The 26,151-nt window shown below is 41.1% G+C and overlaps 2 protein-coding genes across 2 annotated transcripts in view; one reads left to right on the top strand and one right to left on the bottom strand.

Annotated features, from left to right (window-relative positions):
- Positions 1–173: 173 nt before the first annotated feature.
- dhx29 (DEAH (Asp-Glu-Ala-His) box polypeptide 29) lies at positions 174–11,116 on the bottom strand. Its single transcript, XM_039780716.1, has 28 exons — positions 10,796–11,116; positions 9,955–10,028; positions 9,581–9,694; positions 9,332–9,461; positions 9,089–9,228; positions 8,862–9,008; positions 8,626–8,752; positions 8,386–8,544; positions 7,913–8,087; positions 7,542–7,662; positions 7,026–7,409; positions 6,664–6,930; positions 6,385–6,528; positions 5,441–5,617; positions 5,021–5,161; positions 4,793–4,937; positions 4,580–4,700; positions 4,357–4,441; positions 4,007–4,095; positions 3,519–3,647; positions 3,315–3,390; positions 2,556–2,780; positions 2,263–2,399; positions 1,650–1,740; positions 1,267–1,566; positions 1,064–1,195; positions 795–891; positions 174–520 (listed from the first exon to the last, which is right to left on the bottom strand). Exons 1-28 carry the CDS (start codon positions 10,968–10,970, stop codon positions 474–476), a joined length of 4,149 nt encoding a protein of 1,382 aa, XP_039636650.1. The 5' UTR covers positions 10,971–11,116; the 3' UTR covers positions 174–473.
- Positions 11,117–11,153: 37 nt separating this feature from the next.
- mtrex (Mtr4 exosome RNA helicase) overlaps positions 11,154–26,151 on the top strand; it is a 24,493-nt gene continuing 9,495 nt past the window's right edge. Inside the window, exons 1-16 of the mRNA XM_039780717.1 lie at positions 11,154–11,303; positions 11,671–11,811; positions 12,688–12,754; positions 13,193–13,255; positions 13,344–13,456; positions 14,231–14,405; positions 14,545–14,635; positions 16,086–16,210; positions 16,384–16,482; positions 16,590–16,707; positions 16,817–16,948; positions 22,608–22,687; positions 23,133–23,243; positions 23,843–23,944; positions 25,010–25,135; positions 25,816–25,966. Coding sequence (XP_039636651.1) covers positions 11,203–11,303; positions 11,671–11,811; positions 12,688–12,754; positions 13,193–13,255; positions 13,344–13,456; positions 14,231–14,405; positions 14,545–14,635; positions 16,086–16,210; positions 16,384–16,482; positions 16,590–16,707; positions 16,817–16,948; positions 22,608–22,687; positions 23,133–23,243; positions 23,843–23,944; positions 25,010–25,135; positions 25,816–25,966 — 1,795 coding nt within the window. The 5' untranslated portion in view covers positions 11,154–11,202. The remainder of the gene's footprint in view (positions 11,304–11,670; positions 11,812–12,687; positions 12,755–13,192; positions 13,256–13,343; positions 13,457–14,230; positions 14,406–14,544; positions 14,636–16,085; positions 16,211–16,383; positions 16,483–16,589; positions 16,708–16,816; positions 16,949–22,607; positions 22,688–23,132; positions 23,244–23,842; positions 23,945–25,009; positions 25,136–25,815; positions 25,967–26,151) is intronic.

Genomic DNA, 26,151 nt, shown 5'->3' with positions numbered 1-26,151 from the left:
TATGAACGTTCCTCTATTCACAGTGTATCTTCTTATTTACAAGTGCTTACTTACTATAAGTCTTTAACTAGACTATTAGTGGTTGGTGCCTGCATTCAAACCTGCTATTTATTATTTATTTAATAGTTAAGGCAGTACTTCATTTTGACTACCAACCATGACACATTGAAAGGTTCAAATAAAAATGTGTACAGCTTTATTTCCACATTTGGCAACATCATTTTCTAGTTTTTCCTCTCAAATTTCAGCATGTAGTTTTTTTTCATTTCATATGCTACAGTCCTCCTCAATGTGAGTAAGAGTTCCCTGTAACCATCATTTCATCTTAAGGATGTCTGCAGCCATTGTTCATCCTAAATACCAGAGCAAATAGGAAGCACTTTGTCCCCAGGTCTACTGGACACAGAGGTCTGTCGATAGTGTAAGAAAAGGTACTGATTCAGTGGCAATTTACATCCTTTGTTAGTCCGATGTCACTCTGATTTGATCAGATCCAGGATCATCTGGATGGTCCTCTCACCTACAGCAGACGGAGGAAGATTTTAGCCAAGTCTAATTCTAAATTTCACATATAAAAGCACTGCTTAGCCTTGCCTGATAAACTGCAGAGAGCAACTGAAATGCTGTCTAGCTGTTGGTTGTTGTCAGAATGGAAAAAGAAAATGTAAGCCATTCAGTATGTATACACATTTTTCTGGTTTTGCTGTACAGCCATGGACACAATGAACAAAAGGGTTTCATTTTATTCTGCTTAAAAAAAAAACATTTGTCATATGTGTGATGCTTCAGTTTACCTTCAAGATTCATCCTCGGGTTCTCCAGCTTCTTTTCAAGCAAAGAGTCCATTAGCTTCCTCAGGTGTTTGAAGATCACACCAATCCGTACAGGAGCCTTCAGGAGTGAACGACATGGAATTGAATTAAATAACTCCATTTTGTTTGCCTACAGAGTACAAGGACGCAAGTGCTGCTGCTACAGGAGGGCATAGAAGAGGAAAGGGAAGGGGCACAGGAAGTCATGGACAGCTTTGACAACTCCAGAGCAACCCCTGGTGACCTCTGACCTGGAAGTGGATCCATCCGTCCAGTGTGATGAGCCTTTCTCTGTGCTGGATATCAATGTCCCCTCCAAACAACAGCATGGGGAAAGGAGGTACCAGAGTGGTGTCACGCAGGTAGATCTTAGTGTATTTCACCTGTGGATAAACATTTATTAGCACAAATATGATTTAAAGATGAGCAGATATTACACACACTTCACCCATACCTTCTCCTGGTACAGCAGCCAGCCGTGTGTCTGCAGGTTGCGGTTAACGGATGAGGGGTGGACCTGAGCCTTGCCTTGGGGCGTCTCCACCGTGCAGACCACTCGCTCCAGCACATCCACAGAGGGGGTGCACAAGACCCGGGCCACGCTGTCGTAGAGCCCCGCCGTCAGCACTGCGTTCAGCACGGAGATCTGCTGCTTGGACAGCAACGCCGTCTGCGGCTTGGAGCGAGAAGAGGAGGCGCGAGACGACCAGAAACCCGCCTGCTCCATCATCTTCATCAGCTCGTGCTTCACACCCTGGATAGAACATGGAGTCAAACACATGGGATTAGACAGGAGGCGGAAGAGACAGTCTCAATGTGTGCATGTGCATGTCTTACCTCTATTGTGATGAGAGCTGTGCGATTGAGGAAGTGCTTTCTGCAGTAGGACATTTCTGTCCTTTGTCCATCAGCCTGTGAGTTCTTCCACCTAACAGCGTCACAGGTTAACAGAAGAAAAGGTCATCAGAGAGAACTATTGAGCTCATCAAGATTGATAACTTCTAATATCAAAAATAACTTCTGATATCAAAAATATTTGTTTTAATTTGATAAGATTTTGTCCTAGTAGTATTCTTGCTGAGGGCAACACCTACCTGATAGCAGTTGTTGCAGTGTTTAACAAATTAAGTGTAAGACCTTTTTAGACCTTTTAAATACCACATTGCATAAAATGCAATTTAATACCTTTTTCACAATCATACCAGTCAAATAATGATGGAAAACCAGTAAGGAAAAAAGGCTATGGATATTTGTTAAATCCTCAACAACAGTTTGAGTTGTACTCTTGCACTTATCTCAGTTTGCATGGCTTGGATTCTCATTAAAAACATCACACTGACAGTAAATCAATTTTGTGTGTGATCAATCTGACAGGCTTTTAAAAATCCCACATATAAAAAAAAAAAAAAACACAGTCTGTGTTTAAAGTCAAGCCTTTAAAAGTCCATACCCCAGATATGCATTGTATATCGTCAGGTGATCAGAGTTGGCCAACGCCAGGGCGGCTTTGGCCAGGTTGGCTTCCTCCTTCCTGTTCATCGGTGTGGAGAAGGGAGACTTCTCTGAAATGGCTGCCGCGATGGTTGCCTGAAACAAATCTCTTATTAATATATAATGTATAATAATGACATGATATAATAACAGAAGTGGTAACAGAGTAAATATTCTGAGACTGAGATCCTCACACAGTTACAAAGAATCATAGTTAGTTTGTTTTCTGAGTAAGGAGGCAGTGGGACGTACAATGGGCTCCAGGCAGCCGAGAATGGCTCCATAGATGAGCATTTTGCCAATCTTCACATTGACAGGCAGACTCGCCAGGTGGTGTCCCAGAGGGGTGAGGAGATGATTGTCAGGGTGACACGCACCGATCTTCCTCAGCAGGTTGACGGCGTTACTGACCGACTGGGGCTGAGGAGGATCCAGGGCCCGGCTCAGAAAGTCCTCCGGGGAGCCGTACTGACATTTCTACCGAAGGGGAGGAGAGAGGGGAGTGAAGAACATTTTAACAGAAGCTTTGAATATGTTTCTATGTGTGCTTTTTTTATGACCATTAAAAATGAAATTTAAGACCTATATCATGACATAACACCCCCACAAAAAAAAAATAGCAATGTCAGAGTCCGGAAACATCACTAAACTTTCACTTCCCCATAGCTGAAGAATAAAATCTGTTTCAAAAGAGACTTGTTGCATGTTGGTTGTAATACAGCAAATTATATTTGGAGTAGCAAAGAAAGAACTGCAACACCACGGAATAAAAAATAAAAAAAGAACATTGTAAAGCGCTGCGGGAGCATTTCAATGAGAAAATTTAGACTGGTTTAAAATTATTTTAGACCTAGAACACAATTCTTCAGCGAATTTAAGGCTTTTTAAGGCCTAAAATTATGATTTAGAAATGTTAGACTTTTTAGGACTTTTAAAGACACTGCCAAAACCCTGTTAGCTTTGTGTGATTTTTTATTTCTGTGTCTGTGTGACGGAGTATGGTTTATATACCATAATATGAAGGCAGAGCTCCTCCAGTGGGACCCGTAGTATCTCTGGAATGGAATAATTCATGAAGGCGTCAAACCTGAGGTGAAGAGGGTCAAACAAGAGCAGAAAAGATCAGCACATCATTTATATCGAATGGGAAACAATTTGTTTTCCTGCTTTGTTTTCCCATTCCCCTCTCTGCATAATGAATGATGACCTCCATACCGGAATTTTGGGTAGAGTCTAAAGCAGAAGCCGTTCCGGACACGTCCTGCTCTCCCCTGCCTCTGGAGGGCGCTCGCTTTGGAAACAAAAGTCTCCACTAGAGAACTCATCTGGCTGCTCTCATGGTACCTGAATGACACAACAGACTAGTTTCTCTACAACCAAGTTCATTTAAGATAAAAATAATCATAAGTCATGCTGGTGGTATGGTTCTAGGGGCGGGAATGTTGGTCTGCCCACCACTTTGATCCAGACTAAACCATGACATTCGCTTCAGATAGCCATTGTTCCCAGATAATGTATTGTAATGGTTTTGGTGATCTTCTAACTTTTCCTGTAGTGCCACCATGAGGTTGACCTTTCAAACATGTCATGTTAGCATTTACTTCCTATGAGAACAGCAATCCATTTCAAATTAATAGAAAATCATATAATAGCATTACTATAACATGCAACTTTAATTTCCGGTATTGTTCATGAGCCCTTACTTATTTTCTTTAGTTTTTCCAGTGTCGATGACAAACACGACGTCGGGAATAGTCACACCTGTCTCGGCAATGTTAGTCGACAAGACAATCTAAAAGAGACACAAAGCAGAGAATAGCAGTAGTGATTTTCAGGACTTTTTCATACATTTGTTCAGCTGCTTAGGCAAATTACCGTAGAGTATCAAAATCCTATTTTCTTTTTAAAACAAGCCCAAAAATCAGTTATAGTGTGAGATGGTTTTAACACAAATATAGCTCTATAAAAAGGACTTTCTTGAATCATATTACATTACCTTTTTTCTGCTACTTTCTTTTTACTCAGTGCTTGATAACACCACATTCAGAAGTACCTTTCTAACTCCAGCAGGTGGCACTGTGAAGGCAGCAGCCTGGTCCTTTGATGTGAGAGTCGAGTGGAGAGCAACAATCCTGAACCTGAAAGAGACAGTTATAACTCACAGTAAAGCCAATAAAAATGTGCACAAATGTGCAGTTTGTGTGTTTCACCACAGTGTGTCTGGTGCAGGTGCTATTATGAGTGTATACTGGTTTAGATCAGTTTGTGTACATTACCTGTTTTTGTCCCTGAACCTCTTGTCTGAGGAGAGCAGGTCGTAGACCTGCTGGATGTGAGCCAGACCCGGGAGGAACACGAGAACAGCTCCATCCATCTCCGCAAATTGTGGGGATTTGTCTGGCAGAGCACAAAAATACAGAAATGTAACACGCAAGACCTCAGAATGTACTTTGTGATGCCTAAAAAACATTCCTGATGATGGGTTGTACCTAAGTAGTCGATGAGGTCTACCAGTAAGTCCATGTTGATCTTATTAGGGTTCATGTACTGCAGCACCTGCCGAGTCCTGCTGCTGAAGTGGTCAAGATCTGGACCCAGATCCCAGCCGGAAGCGGAGTCCTTCAATATCACCTCCTGGAACAGACAGAACCAGGTTACATACACACACACAGATAACACACCATTACAATTATACTGCTGCAGAGAGCCAACATTACCTGGTGCTGTGATGTCTTGCCGCCTTTCTGTGTGATAGAGATGCTAACTTCCTCCTCGTCTTCAAGAATTTTCTGGCTGTACTCCGAGTCCTTTTCCAGGACGTACCCCGTCTGTTCCACTATGTCTTCTAAGTGGTACACCTAGTGACAAAACCGCAGAAGCTTGAAAATACCCTGTTTCCTTTTGCCATGTCCTTGAAATGTCTCAGAAATACATCTTATCCCTGATAACCACTCCAGAATCCCCCAACAAAGACCCTCAGAGGTCGCAGCACGGGACTCCTGTCCTGCGGCTGAGACTGTTACTGGCTCTGGTCCCGCCCGCCCCACTACTCTCCCATCCACCCTCCTCTATCTCTGAACACCAAAGGAATAGTTAAATGATGTATACAAGTAAAGACAAACTAAAGCTCCTCTTACCTCCACTGGGAAAGTCCTGCCAGGAATGCTGATCACTGGGCAGCGGTTGAAGTAGTTGGAGAACTTGTCACAGTCCACTGTGGCGCTCATAAGGATCAGCTGCAGGTCAGATCTCCTCATGACAACATCTTTCAGAATGGTTAACAGGAAGTCTGACTGGACACTGCGCTCATGGACCTGACAGGATGGAGGTAAGGAGGAAGAGAACAGACTCATCAACTCGCTGTCTTGTTTGTCACATTCACATTGAAGGTCTGTGGATTGTTAGGGATTAAATAAGACTAATGTGTGTGTGTGTGTGTGTGTGTGTGTGTGTGTGTGTGTGTGTGTGTGTGTGTGTGTGTGTGTGTGTGTGTGTGTGTGTGTGTGTGTGTGTGTGTGTGTGTATGTATGAGGCAAAAAGAGGTACAAATTGAACTAGCTGAACAAAAAACATTAACAGTATAAAAAAACTGTAACTGCAATGGTGGTTGACAAAACGTCATTTAACAAAAAATGCATGCACCTGGGTAGGGCTGCAACTAACACTTATTTTCACTGTCGTTTAATCAGTTGATTATGTTCTCGAATAATTTGTAATAAAAACATATTTTTGGGGTCTATATAATGTTAGAAAATGGTGGAAAATGTTGTTTTCCAAAGCCCAAGATGACGTCCTTAAATGTCTGGTTTTGTCCACGACTCAAAAGATATTCAGTTTACTGTCACAGAGAAATGAAGAAACTAGAAATGATTCACATTCAAGAAGCTGGAATCAGATACATTTTGACTTTTTTTTCCATAAAAAAGGACTCAAACCAATTAATCGATTATCAAAACAGTTAGCGATTCATTTATTAATTGACAGCTAATCGACTCAGCTTTGCAGCTCTACACCTGAGGGTGGAAAAGAAACGTATAGGATATGGCATCACACAGGTTGTGTGTTCAGGAAATGTTAGTACCTCGTCTACGATGATGTGCGTTAGGGAACTGAGGTGTCTGTCATGTTGTAGTTTCCTGAGCAGAACTCCAGTGGTGCAGTACAGAAGGCGGGTCCACTCCCCGGACTGATTCTCCATCCGGATCTGGTATCCACACAGCGACGACTAAAACATAATGTCAACACGAAACATTCATTAAAGCAGGTGACGGTGCATCCTATCAGTCTACATTACCGTTTATACAAAAGCTAAGCAAAAGCTTTCATATTAAAGCCTATCGAGCCAAAAATGTATTTTCACCTTCGATCCCGGCCCATCTTCGCAGCCCAGCTCCTCGCTGACTCTGCAGGCCAGGCTCATGGCAGAGATCCTGCGGGGCTGCGTCACCACGATGTTGCAGGGCTTCGCCACTTTGCCTCCTGTTAACAGCTCCTCCAAGAGGAACTGAGGGATCTGAGTACTCTTTCCGCTGCCCGTCTCACCTGCCACCACCACCACTGGGTGGCGCTGCAGAGCCTCCAGGACACGATGCCGGTGTTGGAAGACAGGAAGCTGCTCTCGCTCTGCCTTGAAAGGTTGAATTATTTGGGTTTATGTTTAGACGTATTTAAGATGAAAACGTATTTAATCTGGTAAAGTGTACAATGATTAAGTGTATTTACCTTCAGTTTGTGGGCCAGTGAGGACTTCTTCAGCTTCATTAAGAGCTCTCTGGATGCCTCAAGTGCTGCTTCCCTCCTCCCTCTTTTCTCACTCTTGTCCTCCACTTCTTCTGCTCCCTCCCCAATATCGAGACCCGCCAGGTTCTCCCAGGACTCTTCAGGCTCTTCGTTTCCAGCCATGCCCAGCTCCAGCTGGCCTTGGCATCCAGACTCTTGCACTTGGTTTTGGTTCTGCTGCTGTTTGAGTCTGGTCAGAAGTCGGGAGATGAACTGGTCCCGAGGTTTGTTAGCAGCAATGCGACTCTCTTCCTGTTGCTGCTGTTCGCTGTCCCTCCACTCCAGCCACACATCTCTGTAGGTTGGAGGAAGGAGCTGGTGCACTGACTGGAATGAGAGATTGAGAGGGATAGTACTTATCAGAGGAGAATTAGGATTAAAAAGAAGGATAACACGGAAAATGTGAGGCCAAGCAGCACAGAAAAACGGTGGTATTGTCTGCTGGGTCACATGTATTACCTGTCCTTTAACAAGGTTGTAGAGTGCCAGTGTGGCTGCCAGATGTTGCGCCTGCATGCTATCCTCAGTCACGATCATTGGACAAACCTCAAGAACATCGTCTGCCCTTTGAACACGCACCCTGATGGATGCAAAGACATAAAATCCATTCAAAATATATCTAAATGTAGTTATAAGCCGATCATAAACAAAAGAATCCCAAATAGCGCTACTACTGCAGGTTTTTTCATTCTCCAATCGATGTAGCACAAATGATTGATAGTTTTGTGAGATTATATTATGGAGCTACATTCAAAAGAATGTATGTCTTTGTGTATGGAAACAAGGACACCAAAACATGTGCGCACACACACACACACACACACTCTTACTTGGATCTCCAGTGTCTACCAGCAGCAACCTTGTGAAAAGTCGGTGGTGGACTCTTGGGCAGGTTCTTGCGGACCCAGTCGATGAGGAACTGTTTGGGAGACTTTCCTGTCCAACTGCGAGCTGTGTAGTCAAAATTGCGAATGTCCTTTGGCTCGTTCTTTTTCACAACTGGAACTGGAACAAAAGGAAAATGGGACAAAATGACATCATGAATTTGTGTACTTTTTTTTCTCAAAGCCTCATCTATTATTTGACCTTTTGACCACTGTGCAGACAGCTCCACAAAAGTACCAAATTTGTATCTCTTGTTCTTTTTTTCTGTGGTCTTATTACAGTGTTACTATATAGTCTATTGGAGTTGAATTGTAGCATTACAATGTGAAGCTACAGTATGTTATGTTTTATACTATGTCCTGTAACACACTTTGAACGCGTTCTGTTAAAGTCACTTGGCTCAGATCCAGATGCAAACCTTTCTCTGCAGGAGGGGCCTTTTCAGTTTGTTCAAATAACTTGAAGCTGAGATCCTCTTTGTCCTCGCTGACAGGAAGTATCTTCTTTTCCTTTTGAGGCCCGTCTACCACCTTTATAGCTGGATTGAATATGGGGTGGGACTCCAGATGTTTCATTTCTAGAAACAGAAAATATTTCAATATTAAGTGAGTAAGAATAAATTGTAAATATGTACATGTAAGAGTTGAAGCACACTTGCCTTGCTGTATGATGCGTATCCTGTCCTGTGCCATCCTCTGGCCCGCCTTGTCTCCTTTTGTCTTGGCCACAGCTGCCATTTCTTTTGCGTCATACAGTTGAGCAGTAAGGACCAAATACCGGTCATTCTACACAGCAAAAAATAACACACAATTAGTACACCATGCCACATACTCAATGACATTTACTACACTTAAAAAATTGATCTCAGCTGTAAGTTGCTTTAATTTTACTTACTGGATCAAACTTTTCCTCCAATTCAGGATTGTGTGCCTTCTTCCCAGCTTCCTTCTCCTCCTCCTTCTCCTCCTCCTCATCACTGCTCTGCTCTGCATACCTTAAGATCCAATCCTTTACGCTTGCAGCTTCATCCTTCTCTGTGGCCTAACAAACACCATGTTTCAATTAAGTGTGACAATACATATCTTTCTAGTCAACACACACTTGTAAATAGACACACAAACCTTAATGGTCTCTCTGCGGGTGTTGCTGGGTGCTTTGGGGCTCAGGGCTGCTGGTTTCTGCTGAGCAGGTGGCTGGAACTTGGGCCTGCTCTTCTGACTCTCCTCCTGCATCTGCTGGGCAAAACCGTCTGGCAGCTCATCTGGTACACAGACAATGCATTAAGAAAGCCTGTGTTTTAACAGCCTTATCTCCTGAAGAGCTATACAGTGATGACATCAAAATGACTGCTGATGCTCTATTACCATCTTTAAGGTTAAGGCAGAGCCAGTCGAGAGCAGAGTGGAGATCCCCTCCGTACAGCACACTACTCTTCATCGACTCCTCAATGTGTTCTCTCTTAAAGTTGAACTTCTGCAGAGCTGTGTACAGGTCCTGCAAGCACAAACAAGACAACCTGAATACAACATTCGGTCATGGACACAGATCTATGTGTATTATCTGTGATTATGTGTATTATCTGTGAAGACTCAGAGGGATGATTTTGTCTTTACCAGCAATTTCTTGTTCGTAAGTCTGCCTGATATGGGCCCTTTGTCCCCATTCTCTTCTCTGAAGTCATTGATCAGCTTAATGATCTTCTTCTCCAGGTCAGCTTGGATAGCAACCTGTGTTAAAGAATGGATAAAATCCTGTTTATTTTTACAAAATTAATGTTTTTCAGCATGAAACACACTGGATAAATTGGGTGAGTTTGCAGTTGAATACATAATGGACTATTTCAGTACGTATAGCAAATTAGTGTGTTACAAGCTTGTAAGAACAGGTTACAGCTGCAACTTTCACTTGGCATAGAGAGAGAGAGAAATTCTGTGACGCTGCACAATAAAGATAAAGTACTCAGTCAGTTACTGGACCAACAACTTACTTTAAGAATCGACTTGTCCGCGACTCCAGCTGTGTCAACCTGGGCAGTGTTGGCAAGACTATAGGTCTTTGGAGCTGGAGGAAGTCAAAAATACAGAATTGTGTCAGTTAAAAGCATTGTATGTTGATGCCGATCCAGATCTCATGTTCATCTAATCATCCCATTCATTGACATCATTATTGTTTCACAGCTGATTTTCTTTTTTTCAGCAATTAGCTTTATTTTCAGATTTCATCAGAGATGTGTTGACACACACACTGCCATGCTGATTAGGCTGTACTACCTACCAACTGTTCTGTTTTTTAATAAATCAATGCATATGCATTTAGTTGATTATGAGATAAACTGTTTAGTCTGAAAAATGTCTAATTTACTGGCAACTGTCCATTACTGGATGGATGGATGGATGGATGGATGGATGTGTGGATGGGTGGATATCTGTATTGTCCACTGTAGGGAAATTTGTTTTCACAGATATCAGTGCCCTACGTTTTATTTATTTATTTTTTGTCAAGCTGCCACAGCAGCAATACATAATATGAAATGAAGAAAGGCAAGAGGGGCACTTGCGAAGCTGTTACCTGAAAGATTTTAGTATACTTGACAAATGATATAATAAGGCAACCGGGACTACAGTAAGGTCCCATGTGCAAAAGGTGTTACAGTGAAACATGCCCAACCCTACACTGATATGTATCAAAAATACAATGCACGCATGATTAACTGCATATACAGGGTTGAACACAACAGCTAGCTACAGTCTCAAAAATAACCACATCAACAGCGTTTCAGCAATTACACTTATGTTTCTGAATCTGTGACACCAGCTAGGTAATACAACCTTTTGACTTGTTATCTTTGGCTGGTTTAGCCGGCTTGTTGTTGGCTGGCTGTTTCTTTTGCTCCTCTGCCACGCCGTTCCCCGATGCAGCAGCACCAGTCCTGCCCGCTGCTGCTGGTGCCGGGGCCACCGAGGTAGCCGCTTGCGCTGCCGATTTCTTCTTTTTTCCACCCATTAGATCACCAAAACACGGCCTGTCTGTGGCTCCTCTATGCGGCTATGGGATTCCAAGTCATCAGCAAAGTCCTGAAATGTTACGGTTATAAATAGAGAGCTAACGCGAATGTGTATTTCTCTCCGTATTCATGCTGGGTTTGGTAACTTTTGGACAACCCAGCTGCCGTACCGGAAGTATTACCGGGGAGCAAACCTCGTGTTGTATTGTGGGAAGTGTGCCCCTAACAATCATGGCAGACGCCTTTGGAGACGGTTTGTTCAGCGTGTTTGACGATGAACAACAAACTACCACAAGCAAAAAGATACCTGCTTCTCTGACACCAGAAATAGGGTAATCTTTTTTTGTTTACATAGTAATGTTTGGTCTTTAAAATCAGGAGGTTAGCTCGCTAGGTTATCCAGGGAACCTAACGTTAAACTTCACATCATGTCCGCTAGCGTTGTTAGCTCGTTAATGGATCATAAAAAAGCACCTGGCTGTGCTGATAAACGTTAACTGAATTAGTTTTTGTCGTGTTCTATAATGAGTTATTTTTTGTGAGACCAAAGTTACAAGAGTCTCTTGTTGGCTAGCTACTCCCTCCTGTCTATGTGGCTATAAGGTTCATGTGTAACGTTGCATTAGCACAAGTGTAACGTTACAGGCTCCGCTAACAACAGTTCTGTGTCCTGTATGTTTTTTTCCTTCTCTTTTCTAGTAAAGTTATAAGTAAAAATGGCACCGACAAAGATGCTGGTCCATCTGCCGCGGTCAAGAGAGAGGCAGACAGTGACGGTGGAGAGGAGATGGTGTTTGGGAAGAAACCTCGACATGAGACAGTCTCTGCTAATGACCTAAAGTAAGATGAGTTAGCTACATCTTAACACTGTGTGTCTGTACAGGATGCTTTGGTGCTGTTATGACTATAACTGATGGAGAGTAACTAAGTACAGTCACTCAAGTAGCTACAATTTTGAGGTACTTTACTTATTAGTATAGTATTTCCATAGTATGCTACTTTATACTTCTATTTTACTACATTATATAAGAAAGAGAAACGATTTGTACTTTTGATACTCCAAAGCAGTATCTCAAAGTTTTTCAATAATGTACCCCTTTTCAATTGTTTCTTTAAGACAAGTACCCCCTGACCAGCACTAATTGTTTTCGGTAGAAAAGAAAAGTGTCTATAAACAGGAACAGTACAGCGCTGTCAGCGATAGATTTATTAAACAACAGCCTTGTAACTGAAAAAAATATTTAAATGCTAATGAGAAAAAGAGTCAAAAACTTATAGGTCAAAATAGTATCAAAACATAAGAACAAAAAAAGCATACATAAAGAGGAACAATGTTCTGTACAACAGCCTTGTAACTATTAAACATTTTGTTAAATATCTCACGTACCCCCTGCAGTCGTCCAAATTACTCCTAGGGGTACACATACCCCCATTTGAGAAACACTGCTCTAAAGTATGTATAGATGATATAACTTAAGCAATTTTATTTCAGTAAACTTCCTCAACCACTGAAACTTATACAGTCTAATACAACAGCCCTGCAATAAATGACCTCGTTAAGATTATAACGGTTGTTGAGTTTTTTTCTGAGAGGTGTTGATTCAACTTAATGTAATTTCAAATCAATCACTTTTTTTCAGGTTAAAATACTGGCTTGAGATGCTACAGAATATGTTTTAAAGTTGCTGTAGATAACAGGTGTTTTGTTTACTTCAGTCTTGCAGAATTTATGCCCCAAGTGAAGGTGGAGCAAGTTGACACTGTGGAAGGATGCTCACATGAGGTAAGAAGCAAATTGACAGATGGATAACAAAAAAAGGAAAAAGCAGTAAGGTGGAGAACAGCTTTAATGTGCCTTCATATAGATTGTGCAAATTTTTTGTTGTATGTATATGAGCATGTTATTATCTAATGTAAGGCGACCTTGCCTCTTCTGAAAGGCACTATCAAATAAAATGTATTATTATTATTATTAACTTCTGGAACTCTACTGGAGGGATGAACATCATTCTTCATATTACCTCATTTGTTTTGACGATTGTGGTGGAAAGCGCTGTCTAACGTGATATCACACCAAATTGGCTTTAGATCTGCCTATTGCAAAGACCATAGCATATGATTCACACACTTTTTATTACAAAGATATATCAGTTTTTTTTTTGGTAATTTGTTGTTAAATGTCCAAACCCTGATTGTTGAAGAATGTGGCTTTCCCTCACAGGTGGCTCTTCCTGCCAGTGATGATTATAAACCCCTGAAACCACGAGTGGGGAAAGCAGCCAAGGTATAATGTGCCTTTAAACCAGGTCTTCTACTTGTGGAATTCATTTAGTTTGTTCACTATTTTACTCTTGATTTGACATGTCTTGCAGGAGTACCCTTTTGTTCTTGACCCGTTCCAGCGTGAGGCCATCTTATGTATCGACAACAACGAGTCTGTGCTTGTCTCTGCTCACACCTCTGCTGGCAAGACTGTCTGTGCTGAGTGAGTATCTTCAAAAGTTGGTTTCAAAAATGAATTGCTTACTGTACTGTTAGGTAGGCTTTGTCTGGAGCTCTACGGTCCTGTACACAGCAGAGACATGACATTGACACATGTCAAGGCACCTGTATAATCACTGTTTTTACTCAAAGATGCAGTTTGCTGGACTCTGAAGTGCTTTAAAGTTGACATTTCTGAGAAAGTTTTCACAATACAAGTAAAAAGTAGTTCAGTTGAATGTATTCATGTACTGTTACAAGGGGCTTGGGGGTATATGATGATGTTGGGAATGTGATCTGATAGAACTATTACATTAAGGAGCACCTTTAGGCTACAACATGACGTGCATTATGCCAACGTATACAGTAGGGGAACAACATTATGCCCTACTCAAAAAAAGTACAAAAAAATACGACTGTCACAGTAAGGAGAGCAAATGTATATTTTTACTTCTTCCAACTATGATCTCATGCAGGTTTAAACAACTACTTGGCTTTATTAAATGTACTTGTTTTGATCAATATCTGTATTTAAGCTATTAGTGATTGAGTTGGTTCCCTGCTGTTTTGGGAACCTGTGCTCCCAAACAAATGGAGAGGTACTTAAATCTCTGAAGTGCAAGTGAGGAATGCATTCTTGGTAGCAAAAAGCCCAGGTTGACAGCAATCATAATGATTTTTTTAGGTGAAACATTGGTTTAAATATTTAGATTTACTTTCAGTTGTGTTTTTTTAACAATAGCCATGTCAGTCAATCACTTATGTCCTCTTCTTGTAGATATGCCATTGCACTGGCCCTTAGAGAGAAGCAGAGAGTGATCTTCACCAGCCCCATCAAAGCCCTCTCCAACCAGAAGTACAGAGAGATGTACGAAGAATTCCAGGATGTGGGACTGATGACTGGTGATGTCACCATCAACCCCACCGCCTCCTGCCTTGTCATGACAACAGAGGTAAGATGTCTGAAAAATGGGTTGTTATTAGGTTTGTTAAATTATTGGCAGGTGGTGTTTGGAAAGTGTGCTGCAGGTTCAGTGTGTAGCTGGGAGTAGAAGCAGCACTGAGCGGTCGTTCTGACATGATTTCTCCTAGATCCTGAGGAGCATGCTTTACCGAGGCTCTGAGATCATGAGGGAGGTGGCGTGGGTCGTCTTTGATGAGATCCATTACATGAGAGATGCAGGTGAGTACAGAATACAAACGACACAGACATACTTTTGACTAACTGTCTTTCTGTGTGGGTTGGATCATCGGGCCTCATGCAAGAACCAGTCATATGAACCGATTTTATTCTAGGTGGCACTTAAGATAGTTTGTCGCATTCACCAATAATCTCTTTACACTTCTTGGGTACGAACTAAAGTAAGTATGACCTGAAGGAATTGCTAGTATAATGGCAATTTCTATTGGCATATTTCAGCACAGAAAGTTCTACAGTTGACTAGTTGTTAGGAAATAACAAAGATTTTTTTTAGCTGGTTTCTGTCACACCGCAGCTCTGCTCTGATGACACATTGTTGGCAGCTGTATTATTCAGGGATGCAAACTCGGCATGCCACCAGACCCCCCCTAGGGGGTTTGCATCTTTGTCACCCCTGATGAAATATTCTTTAATGGTTTCAGATCTTTCAATACGACTTCTAATGCTTATTATTTCATTTCATTTTTATTTCATATTTTTGTCTACTGATTTAGGAATAGAAGCAAATTCTCTTTTTTTTTATTTTTTTATTTTTTTACTTTTTGGAAGTAAAAAATTTAAATTAATTTGTAAATTAAATTTGCCCATAAACTAAGCGGTAAATATGGCAATTTTAGGGCCAGTGATTTGCTAATGATCAAATCTCATTAACGCACTCCTCGTGAACAAGTGGCATTCATCAGGTTGGAACGAGCAATTTACACGTTAGTCTGGTTAAGAAAGTTTAGTACGAGTAAACCTCATAGAAAAAGTAACCAAGGTTTTGGATAAGTACACAAATGTTTCTGCTTGTAAGGCCGGTTACACACTGCCTGCGTGGCGTTTCTGTTGCGTGTCCGCTGCATGGATTTTTCTGTCTTTACACACCAGGAACGTGTCTGACGTAGCGCAGCTGCTGCTAGCCTTGTCTGGACACATGTATGTTCCCCATTGATAAAATGAAATACCATGTTAAACATAAATATATACTGATTTGATTACAGCAAAGACAGCGTTGACAGTATTGATGGCAAAATAGACTACAGAATATTTCGTTCTGTTTTGACAGGTGCAATATTAGACAATTGATTTATTTATTTTTTTAATTACATTTATATCTGCATTAATATCAAAACCTCGAGACTTTCAAACGTCAACATGTCATTTATTAATATGTATTTGTGTCTAAATGACATAAACATCTTTTCCTATTCTATTTTGTCTGGAAACGCTTCCAACATGCTTGCGTGTCGTGTGAAAAATAGGTATCGGTTCTATTTCTAGCAGGCACACGTTTTCTGAGACGCGCGTGTCACGCAGGCAGTGTGTAAGCTCCAACCTGTTAACATGGGAGCCGAAATATAAACTGACACGCCACGCAGCTGACACGCTCGCGCGACACATCCAGTGTGTAACCGGCCTAACAAATCCTTCTGCTTTCTGTATATTTCAGAGCGTGGTGTGGTGTGGGAGGAGACTATCATTCTTCTTCCTGACAATGTGCATTACGTCTTCCTGTCAGCCACCATCCCCAATGCCAGACAGTTTGCTGAGTGGATTTGCCATCTACATAAGCAGGTGGAATTTTATACTGGCATATATTGTAATCATAAGGGTTATGCTACCTCCTCCTGTATGTAATATGAGAAGGTGATTCTTATCGGTCGATATATAAGGATCAGGATAGTACTTGTGTTTTTTTTCCATTGTGTTACATAATTAATGAAGCGTTTCTGTCATGTCTCCTGTAGCCATGCCATGTAGTCTACACAGACTACCGTCCCACTCCGCTGCAACACTACATCTTCCCATCAGGGGGCGATGGACTCCACCTAGTTGTTGATGAGAATGTAAGGACACCTACAAACTGAGTTATGAAAGAGAGTTGGCTAATTATCGATGTCGATGCATCCCATAGATGATACATAACGTCTAACTGCGTTTTGCTTCTCTTCAGGGAGACTTCAGAGAGGATAATTTCAACACAGCTATGCAGGTGCTGAGAGACGCGGGGGATTCTGGGGGCAGTGGAGGGGGCAAGTGGGACCCGAGAGGACGGAAAGGAGGCACTAGAGGTGTGTGTGTGTGTGTGTGTGTGTGTGTGTGTGTGTGTGTGTGTGTGTGTGTGTGTGTGTGTGTGTGTGTGTGTGTGTGTGTCTTACATTTCATGTACGATTTCCTTAGGTCCATCCAGCGTCTTCAAGATAGTGAAGATGATCATGGAGAGGAACTTCCAGCCTGTTATCATTTTCAGCTTCAGCAAGAAAGAATGTGAGGCCTACGCTCTACAGGTAGCCAAACTGGACTTTAACAGAGGTATGTGTATTTATGCTGCCATTCAGCATACCCAGCAGGGCTGTCAAAAATGACGTTTGAATATTCCTTCTAAAAGAAGTACTCAAACATATTTGAATATCTATTTTTGCGCACCATGTTCACAAGAGGGCAAACCAATACAACGGAGACAACCACTTGTATAGGTACATTTATTTGAACATAAACATGTATTTTTAAAAAATCTACATACCCACACATTACAAAATAAACATATATAATATAACATCCTATAACGTTAAATTTAATTTAAAGACTGTACACCCCTATGTCTCCCAAGAGCGTGCAGGAGGCAGGACATGATGCGGATTACACTGCGGTCATGTAGCCGGTTCGTAATTTGGTCATAAACAACAAAGTCTCCAGCTGTTCTGTGATTTTGGCATCGGCCCCTACCCGCCATTCTAAACCTACGCTTGGCCTGCCACTGTAGAGATTTACAATATGAGTAGTTATTTAGCAAGTCAAGAATGACTTAGCACTATGTAATACTTCTGCAAGCACTTTTTTAGTTTTAAGTATATACCATAGTCCTAGTGGTTTTGTGACATCTGTACTGTTCAAGGTTTATGTCAGACCCTTGAACAGTAGATTAATGGTAGGTTACGTGTTTTTGGCATGAGATCATAACCATTTTCTTCTTCTGGCTAAACCGAGTGAGGGCATATTGCGTGTCAAGCTGATTAAGCATGATGTAGATCAACAATTTTTGTGTTTACAAGGCATTGATTTGACTCTGATAATGTTGAAATATTTTCCAGATGTGACAATGCACATGAGTTGTGAGTTGTGTTGACAATCTTGCTTCGTAGTCCACTAACTTCACGAATTTACGTTTCATAATCTAATGATATTTTCTAGAGCTGCAACAATAAGTCGATCAGTTGTTTAGTGGATCAACAGACAATAAATCTGCAGCTATTTTGATAATCCAATAATTGTTTTAGACAGTTTTTAAGAGACTAAAATACATTTGACACCCTGGGTTTAGGGATATAATAATCCTAGCTGTTTATTCACCAGTAGTAAGTGATCAAATGTCATCTTGACATTATGTACCTCTTATAAGGTAAATTAAACCACATTGTTTAATCGTCGACTGTTCAGATATAAAGTCACACTATCAGCACATTTAACAATGATCATATTTGTAGTTAGATTCAGAGTTGGTGAGCATATTGTCTTTGCGCCCTAAAATGCCAAAGCAAATACATTTTATGACAAATTGCTGTGAGCATTAGGGAGGGAGTTGGAATTGGGCAAGCGAAACCGCTCACCAAAATGCTAAATTGTTGGCAAGTGGGAGCTGAGTGAATCCTCCCCACTGAGTGAGTGCCATGAATGTGGCTCATTGTGGCTGCACAGCTGTTGCTGTTTGGTCCAGTGAAAAAGGGAAGTTGCTTCATGTGGACAAATCTCTATATGATGGGAGACAATCCAGCAGTAGGTTGAGCTTGGCTCATATCCACCTGCTTCAGCCTTTTTCAGTGAAATAAAACATGCTAATGAAGTCTTACTTGGCAAACATTTTCCTCCCTCAGCTTGGTTTGTTTTCCCTGCATTGACATTTTTCAAAATGATGAGTTTTTTTTATTCATTTTTTTAATTTTTATTCTGAGCTCTTCCAACACTGAAAGCCTTTTTTTCTGTCAATGCAGCCAACATTTCATTAATATTGAATTTTATATATATACATAGTTTGAAGACAAATGAGCTGTCATGACAAAATGTGATTTGTTTTTTTTAATGGCTGCCGAAATCATTACTTAACCATTTGCAGTTTCTTTCTTTGTTATTTACAAACTCATAGGGCCCAATTCTCCATAGCAAACAGTTGAGAAGCCAGATTGTTCAACCAGCGTGTCTGTAGGCAGGTTGTTGGTGTTATGGAGTAGCCTACCTTTTTTGTTTGTGTGCGTAGGTGGGTTATAATGAGGGGAGAGAGAGACATGGCTGTCCTGGTTTCTCTCATTGTCAACCAGCTACTCACCCCACATTCCCTCTCTTCTTTGTTTTCTTTCCCCCTTCCATATATTCTTCTCGGTCTGTTTTTATGAACACTAAACACAGAGTCACCGCTTGCTTTCCCTTCCTACTCTGTGCTGTGACACATAGTTTCTGGGCAGTGTTTGTGGAATGGCAGATCTGTGTTGGAGTCAGGGGACCGGCTGGTGCCGAAACACAAACCAACTGACCGAGTGCAGGACTGCAGCTTCAAACAGACAAGTTTTGATTGGACCATGCAAAGACAGGAGGACATAGAGCCAGATTGTGTTGTTGGGATGCTGTCCTGCAGCAGCAGTGGTAGTTGTTTGCCACATATGGACAGAGCCTTAGGTTGATGAAGTCTGTCCAGCCAGCAGTTGGGTCCAGACGTTGAGATACTTCTTCCATTAGAGCAGTGTTTCTCAACGGGGGCGGTACCGCCCCCCAGGGGGCATTCAGAAGATGACGGGGGGCGCTGGAAGCAATATTTTAGGAAGGGGTGCGTTGAGGTGCCTTTGGGGGGCGTTTGTTTGAAAGCTAGTTTAAACCAAAGATTCACAATGACAATACATTTTTACACTTTAAACTACATACAAAAAACAGTGGTCTGCAACATTAAAACCTGCCAGTTCACGGCACTGCGACTGGACGAGACGGTGGATCATAACTCTTCTTCTCTTCTGTGCTTCGGTCAGCTTAGTTTGGCGCAGCTCCGTGCTGCCTTCAAGGAAACGGGACGTCAGAGCATCGTCTTAAATGAGCTCTGTACTACGTGAAGCTACGTTCAGATTTTCAAATCTGGTGCGACGTCCTGTTGTGTTCTTTAACCCCCAATGTTGCAAAGTAGACTATATTTCACAGTAAGAGTTTTTCGTCAGATTTTGTATAGAACCCAACGTTTCCTACTGTACCTGAAGGCAGCTTCATTTCATGGAGAAAGAGAGAAAGAAAAGAGCGAGAGATATCGACTGTGCTTTGTTGTTTGACAAACATTTAGCTGTTCCCCAAACTCCTGGGCAGTTCAGAGCTTGTGTTTGGTGTCTTCAAACTTTCTTGTGGAAGCGATAGTGGCAGTGATGTCACTGTTTACTTTACAGGATTCTCACACCTCCTCAAAACTCAGCACGATGTGGGGTTGCGTTTCTCCTAATGTTTTTTTCTGCTATTTACTTGCAAGACAGGCGATAGCAAACCTATACTCTTCTAAGCATCAACAAAGGGCTCTCACTAACTTTCAAAGGTTGTAAACTTATTTCCATTTGGAATTAAATCCTTCTGCTTTTACCCCTTGATAAGTGTCAGCTTGTTTTCCATTGGAACAATTCGATTATAGATTTAGATTTGAATGAAAAATAGATTTGAATATTAAATTGCTAGCTGTTTCTGATTGGCTACTGTTAGTGTTTGTTTACCTAATTAAAGTTTGAATGTTACATATCTAGTCGTTCTGATTGGCTGCTGTAATTTAAGTTGAATTTCAAATGGTTGCATTTTTTTAAACACCTGTAAATATAATTTCTATATTCACATGGGTTTTTGACACCTGGGAAACTAATAAATATGTTGATTGTCATTCAATGATATGATTTTTTGATTATTTGTGATAACAATAGTAACAACAATAATAGCCCTAATATTAGGGCGTAATCATTCATATTTAGGGCAACTAGTCACATCTACATCTTATTTGATGGGGGGCGTTAGGGACCTGGATTATGGATAGGGGGGCGCTGGCCCAAAAAAGGTTGAGAACCACTGCATTAGAGCCTCCTGACTTGTGTATAACCATGTCTTTCAAACTTGACATCCCCAGTTTGCAATGCAGGGTTTTTGCCAAAGCTTGAGGGCTACAAATGTGTAACAGAAGACATTATATTATACAACCAGGCTTTGGCCAGTGTAAACATTTTCAAACCGGTTTGATATTAAGCAAAACACCAGGCCGGACAGGTATACCGAATCTTACCACTAGGTGTCACGCTAGACTCAGCCGCTCTCAAGTGAGACTGATCAGATCCCATGAGAGTGTAGTGAGTACATTTGGTGGCGTCAATGAACCTCTGCAGTTTTTTTTACAGTCTATGGTGTTCACGTCTTTTTTTAGCTCACCTCTTTTGTCGTCTTGAATGTTATTATTATACATCCATGCTGGAAATCCAAAATGTTTCCATATTTGCGGCGCAGTTTTAGTTGTCTTTGAGACTGCCCTATATTGTCTCCTCACCCCAAAAAACACAAACATTCTACTAAACAAACACAACATTGTCATAGTGACAAATGCCGGTTCAATCGGTTTGCATACAGTCAAACTAGTTTAGTCTGGTACATGTGATCGGTGAAACCAGAAATCGACCCAACTAGTACAGCTAGTAAACTGATCTTCATGTATGAAACCTCTCACCAGATTGCCATGATGTTCGCTGTGAATAGAAGTATCTTTATGTTTTTGGTGACCCTTTTGTCCTTTCTTTTACTACCATCACCAGGATATTTTTTAGTTTTTTAGTTGTACATAAGAAACATCAAAAGCTGAAGGGCAGATTGCCATGGAATTTTCTGAGTACAATCACGCTCCTCAGAGGTTGAACACTTTACTTTTCGGATGTTCTGCTTGCTGATAGAATGGCTCTAGAGTGCGTGTTAGTGTGTTTGCAGCCTCTGGGGGCCGCAAGTGGAGCTTTATTAGACTCGTAGCCCTTGAAACATCTATATGCAAACCCTGCTCCCTCTGTGTGATATAATGTAAATGTTTTGACTGTTAACATTTTTTTTATTAGGCTGTTTTACTGGAGCCATGGATTTAGCTTGGGCTTAACCCGCTTTTTACGTTGGTCCCAGTGTGTGTTTGTCTGTGGTATTTCTTTGTTTTTAAACCACTAAAATAAGTCCTGTTGACACTGAAGTCATTTGACTTTAAAAATAAATGCTTGGGCCATCATACTTTGTGGAAGTCCAAGTTTCTGACTAACACAGGCTCATAAGACGAAGGGTTCCAGGAATGGTTTAATGACTAAAGAAAGACCTGTGACTAAGTTTCCACATGGACACACATATCCACAGAGATAGCCAACCAGCCACAGTAAACAACATAATGTGATTAGCTTAATAATAAGACACTGGTGGTGGTGGCACTGTGGTACATTCATATACAACGGATTACAATAATAAAGTGTTGGTTTAACATGTGGCAGCATTCAATCACTTTCCAGACATTGATTGTTTTTGTAATAAAACCTCAGTCTTCAATTGAACAATATGAATATTTTTACATGTTTTGAAAGACTAAAACATTAATTAGAGAAACTTTTTTTGTTGAAACATATGGCTGCAAAATCTGATTAAAATCTAGAGTTAAGGCAGACTTGAAGCATTTGTTTTCTTAATCCCTGGGTGGTTAAACTTTCTCTGCAAGCAATTCTCTAAAAACAACTTTCCCCTTTATTCCACATTAACCACACACGCCAAGAGGAATCATATTTGAAACAACATTTTGAAATTCCCCAAATATGTGCATGTGAGAGAGAGAGAGAGAGTTTGAGTAGTAATTGAGACACACAGGTTCAGGATGTAAGAAATGGCTGTGTGCTAATATTTAGAACGCTTTCTGAAGAGATATGACAAGACGTTAACAAATGCATCGTTTTTTTTGTTCCAGATGATGAGAAACGTCTGGTGGAGGAAGTTTTCAACAACGCAGTGGACTGTCTTTCAGACGAAGACAAGAAACTCCCTCAGGTGAGGAGGACTGAACTCTCACTCTGTTTCCCCACAACTTGTGTACCAGCGCTGCCACCTTGTAAAAGCCCTCAGCTTGACCTTTAGACTCATTTTCTGCTAAGAGAAGACAGTTATACTGCCTTAATGTAAATAGCTGCACATATAATGTCAACATGGGCTCCAACACTGTGCTCCTTTTATTCTACCCTGCTGAGTCACATTACAAAAACCAGCCGTGTTGAGGTAACAGTTGTTAGTGGGTAGACCGCTACGGCAAGAGCAACGGCAGAGCCAACCAAACATTACACTTTTCCACTATGAGTGTTATATGCTTTTTTTTTTCATTCTCTTTCATTGCTGCTGATGGGTGTGATCCTATGAGCCAACTGGTGAATTTACACTAAACCTTTTGATAAACAAATGCAACACTAATCAGCCTATCAACGGTCTCTGCATTCTTAAGGTGGAGCATGTGCTGCCGTTGTTGAAGAGGGGGATAGGAATCCATCATGGAGGCCTGCTGCCCATCCTGAAAGAGACCATAGAGATCCTTTTCTCTGAAGGCCTGATCAAGGTACGCCTGTCTCTGCATCAAGAAACTCATCAAAACACATTTAAACAAATATATGATTCATCCCTCAGCAGAGTTAATGCAATTACTTGATTTTTAAAGATCAAGGAATGTTTACCTTACTTTATCACTTGTAGTTTTATTATGCTTGAATTTACACATTGTGTACCTAAATAATAAAAAAAACTCTTTAGTAAGTTTTAATGTTGAGAATTTATACAAAACTCCAAAAATAAAGTGCTGTGGAGCAGTGTTTTGTAGAGTTTGGATTAAAAGCCTTTATTAGTTATATGGCTTGTAAGTCCTCAGAGGCTTGTAACTATGCGTAAGGGTCTGAAGTTCTTTAAGACGTCGGAAGCTTTTGTATAAGTACAAAGTTGACCCATTGAGTACACGGTTATCTTTTTGGACTTTAGAAATCGCCTTTCCTGATGTTTTATGAAGAACAAAACGCATTCAACATGTTTATTAGATACACAAAGTCTTCTGGTAAGAAACACTGAATGCAAACATACATTTGTTTGTTTACAAGAAAACTCCACAGGACACCTTTTTTAAGATGGATTAATGAAGTGATCATAATGCTGGCTTTCTCATTTCAGGCCCTGTTTGCTACAGAGACATTTGCCATGGGCATCAACATGCCGGCTCGCACTGTGCTCTTCACCAGCGCACGCAAATTTGATGGCAAGAATCACCGCTTTGTAAGAGCACACACAACGCACACAGTTAATGTCACATAGGTCAATAGAGTTATAGAGTTATCTTGTCAAGAGAAATTCTTCAGTTTTCTGATTTTTTTTTTTACCCCTCATCCTACGTTGCATGCAACATCCTAACAAGTAAGTTATGCTGTGGAGCTGTAATTTCCATAGATGTGGTTTTGGCACACGTGAGCAGGAAGATGAGCCCAAAAAGTGTAGTTTATGTAAACTAGGCCTCCATCCTTGGAAAAGTTTCTCTGCCTTTTGAGGGGAGCTGCAAGGCTAATCTCCCTCTTACTGTGGTCTTCAATGAGTAGCCACTAGAATAGTAAGACTTCATAAACTGTGCGATCTCTTTACAACAACTGCTCTGGCCTGTGTGGAGTTGTTACACAGTGTGTTACTCTGAGGCCTTTATAAGGTCTTCAAGTCCTGCAGCTTGCACTGCCACATAAACAGCCACGTATTGTTTATATGAGCTGGGGGCTGTGTGTGTGTGTGGAGCTGCCGTCTCTTAGAAGCACCCTTCATCCTCACTTCATACACATGGATTTCCAGCTCACATACACAAAGGCTTGAAGAGAATGTGAGAGAGAAGGAAACTGCTCTCCAAGAGGTTCATCAGGAACATCTGGTGCCTCTGATGTTGCCAAAGCTCCACGCAGGCACTCACACATTCAATTACACATGATTCTCATTCCTGAAACGCACTGTTTCAAATCAAGAGCTGATCCCATGACATCAGATCATTTCGACACAAAAATAATCTTATCAGTCTTTTTTTCTTTTCTTTTTTTTTTTTGCATTTTTATTGCTCAAGGACCAGTAGATATGTGGAGTTTAATCAGAACAATTTGTGATGCACAGATAGTCCCCGGAGGTTTATGGAAAACTGGTTCGGGCTCTTCCTCACGATCACCTAGTTTTTTATGTTACTATTGCAGATACTTGGCTAGGTACTACACAATATACATACACAAATAGACATAATATTACAAGTACAAAGAAGCATTAATTAACTAATGTTGCTTTTCTTAATGTCTTGTGTGTTTTCATGTGGTCTAGATTACATCAGGTGAGTACATCCAGATGTCCGGGCGAGCCGGTAGGAGAGGAATGGATGACAGGGGAATTGTTATCTTCATGGTGGACGAGAAGATGAGTCCAGCTGTGGGCAAACAGCTACTGAAGGTGCAGTGAATATGGCTGCTACCTACGCTGCTTTTTTTTTTACATACAAGCTGAGGTTATTTTTCTGAATGCAATTGCTAGTCATTAATCACATCTTTGCAAGCCTCTTCAGTGTTGTCTACACATTCTTCTGTAACAAGAATAGTCCAACTATCCCATCAATGAAACACATTACCCTGCTGTCTCTCTTTGTGTGAACAGTTGAATGGAAATTGCATGAAGTGACTCTTAAGTTGTTCTCTTTATGGATCATCAGGCCATTTGGTGCTCCCTCAAAAAGTCTAATACACACAGTCACAGGGAAGCCAGAGTCTCTCAGTCTTGTCTTTGATTTGACACATTTATAGCTGCCATAAATATGTAGCTGCATAGCCTTTGAAAGAGGTTGAGTTAATGGAGAACTGTTTGTTGGCTCTGTCACAGTGCTTAAACCCCAGGGTGTCTTTGAGAAGCTCTTGTTCATATCTGGGTTTCTGGAGGTTGTGATTATAAACTCTCTCGGTGTTTAATTTGGGGAAAGTGACTTCAGTTTTCATTTATTTAGACCTTATACCTTCTTGGTCAAATTATCAAAATGCATAATTTACCACAGCTGTATGTTATTATAATGAAAGCATTTATTTTTTGAATGTTTATTTTTAATGCGGTCTGTTTTTTGTTTTTTTTATTGTGCTGTGCAGGGCTCGGCCGACCCTTTGAACAGTGCTTTCCACCTGACCTACAACATGGTGCTCAACCTGCTGCGTGTGGAGGAGATCAACCCAGAGTACATGCTGGAGAAGTCTTTCTACCAGTTCCAACACTACAGGGCTTTGCCTGGTGTTGTGGAGAGTAAGCATTTTTCATATTTACTACGGCACACTCCCGGCTGGATGAGTAAATAACCTGTAGAGAAACTCCAGATTCTGCTAAAACGGTGATATCTGTATACTTGATTAGCACATACTTCAGATTTCTCTGATTTGTGCAGAGGCAAAAAGCTGTCAAAGGTTAATCTTACTTGACAGCTTCACAGA

Source organism: Perca fluviatilis, chromosome 17 (genome assembly GCF_010015445.1).
Source record: "Perca fluviatilis chromosome 17, GENO_Pfluv_1.0, whole genome shotgun sequence".
NCBI lineage: Eukaryota > Metazoa > Chordata > Actinopteri > Perciformes > Percidae > Perca > Perca fluviatilis.
Note: the sequence above shows the minus strand (reverse complement) of the source record. Positions and strands in the feature narration are given on the sequence as shown.

Coding starts and splice junctions, on each gene's coding strand:
- dhx29 (XM_039780716.1), bottom strand. CDS start 10,970: ATGGGTGGAAAAAAGAAGAAATCGGCAGCGCAAGCGGCTACCTCGGTG. Junction 3,648..4,006: donor GGAAAAACTAAAGAAAATAA/GTAAGGGCTCAT, acceptor TGTGTCATTCAG/GTACCATGAGAGCAGCCAGA. Junction 3,391..3,518: donor AGACTCTACCCAAAATTCCG/GTATGGAGGTCA, acceptor TCTTCACCTCAG/GTTTGACGCCTTCATGAATT.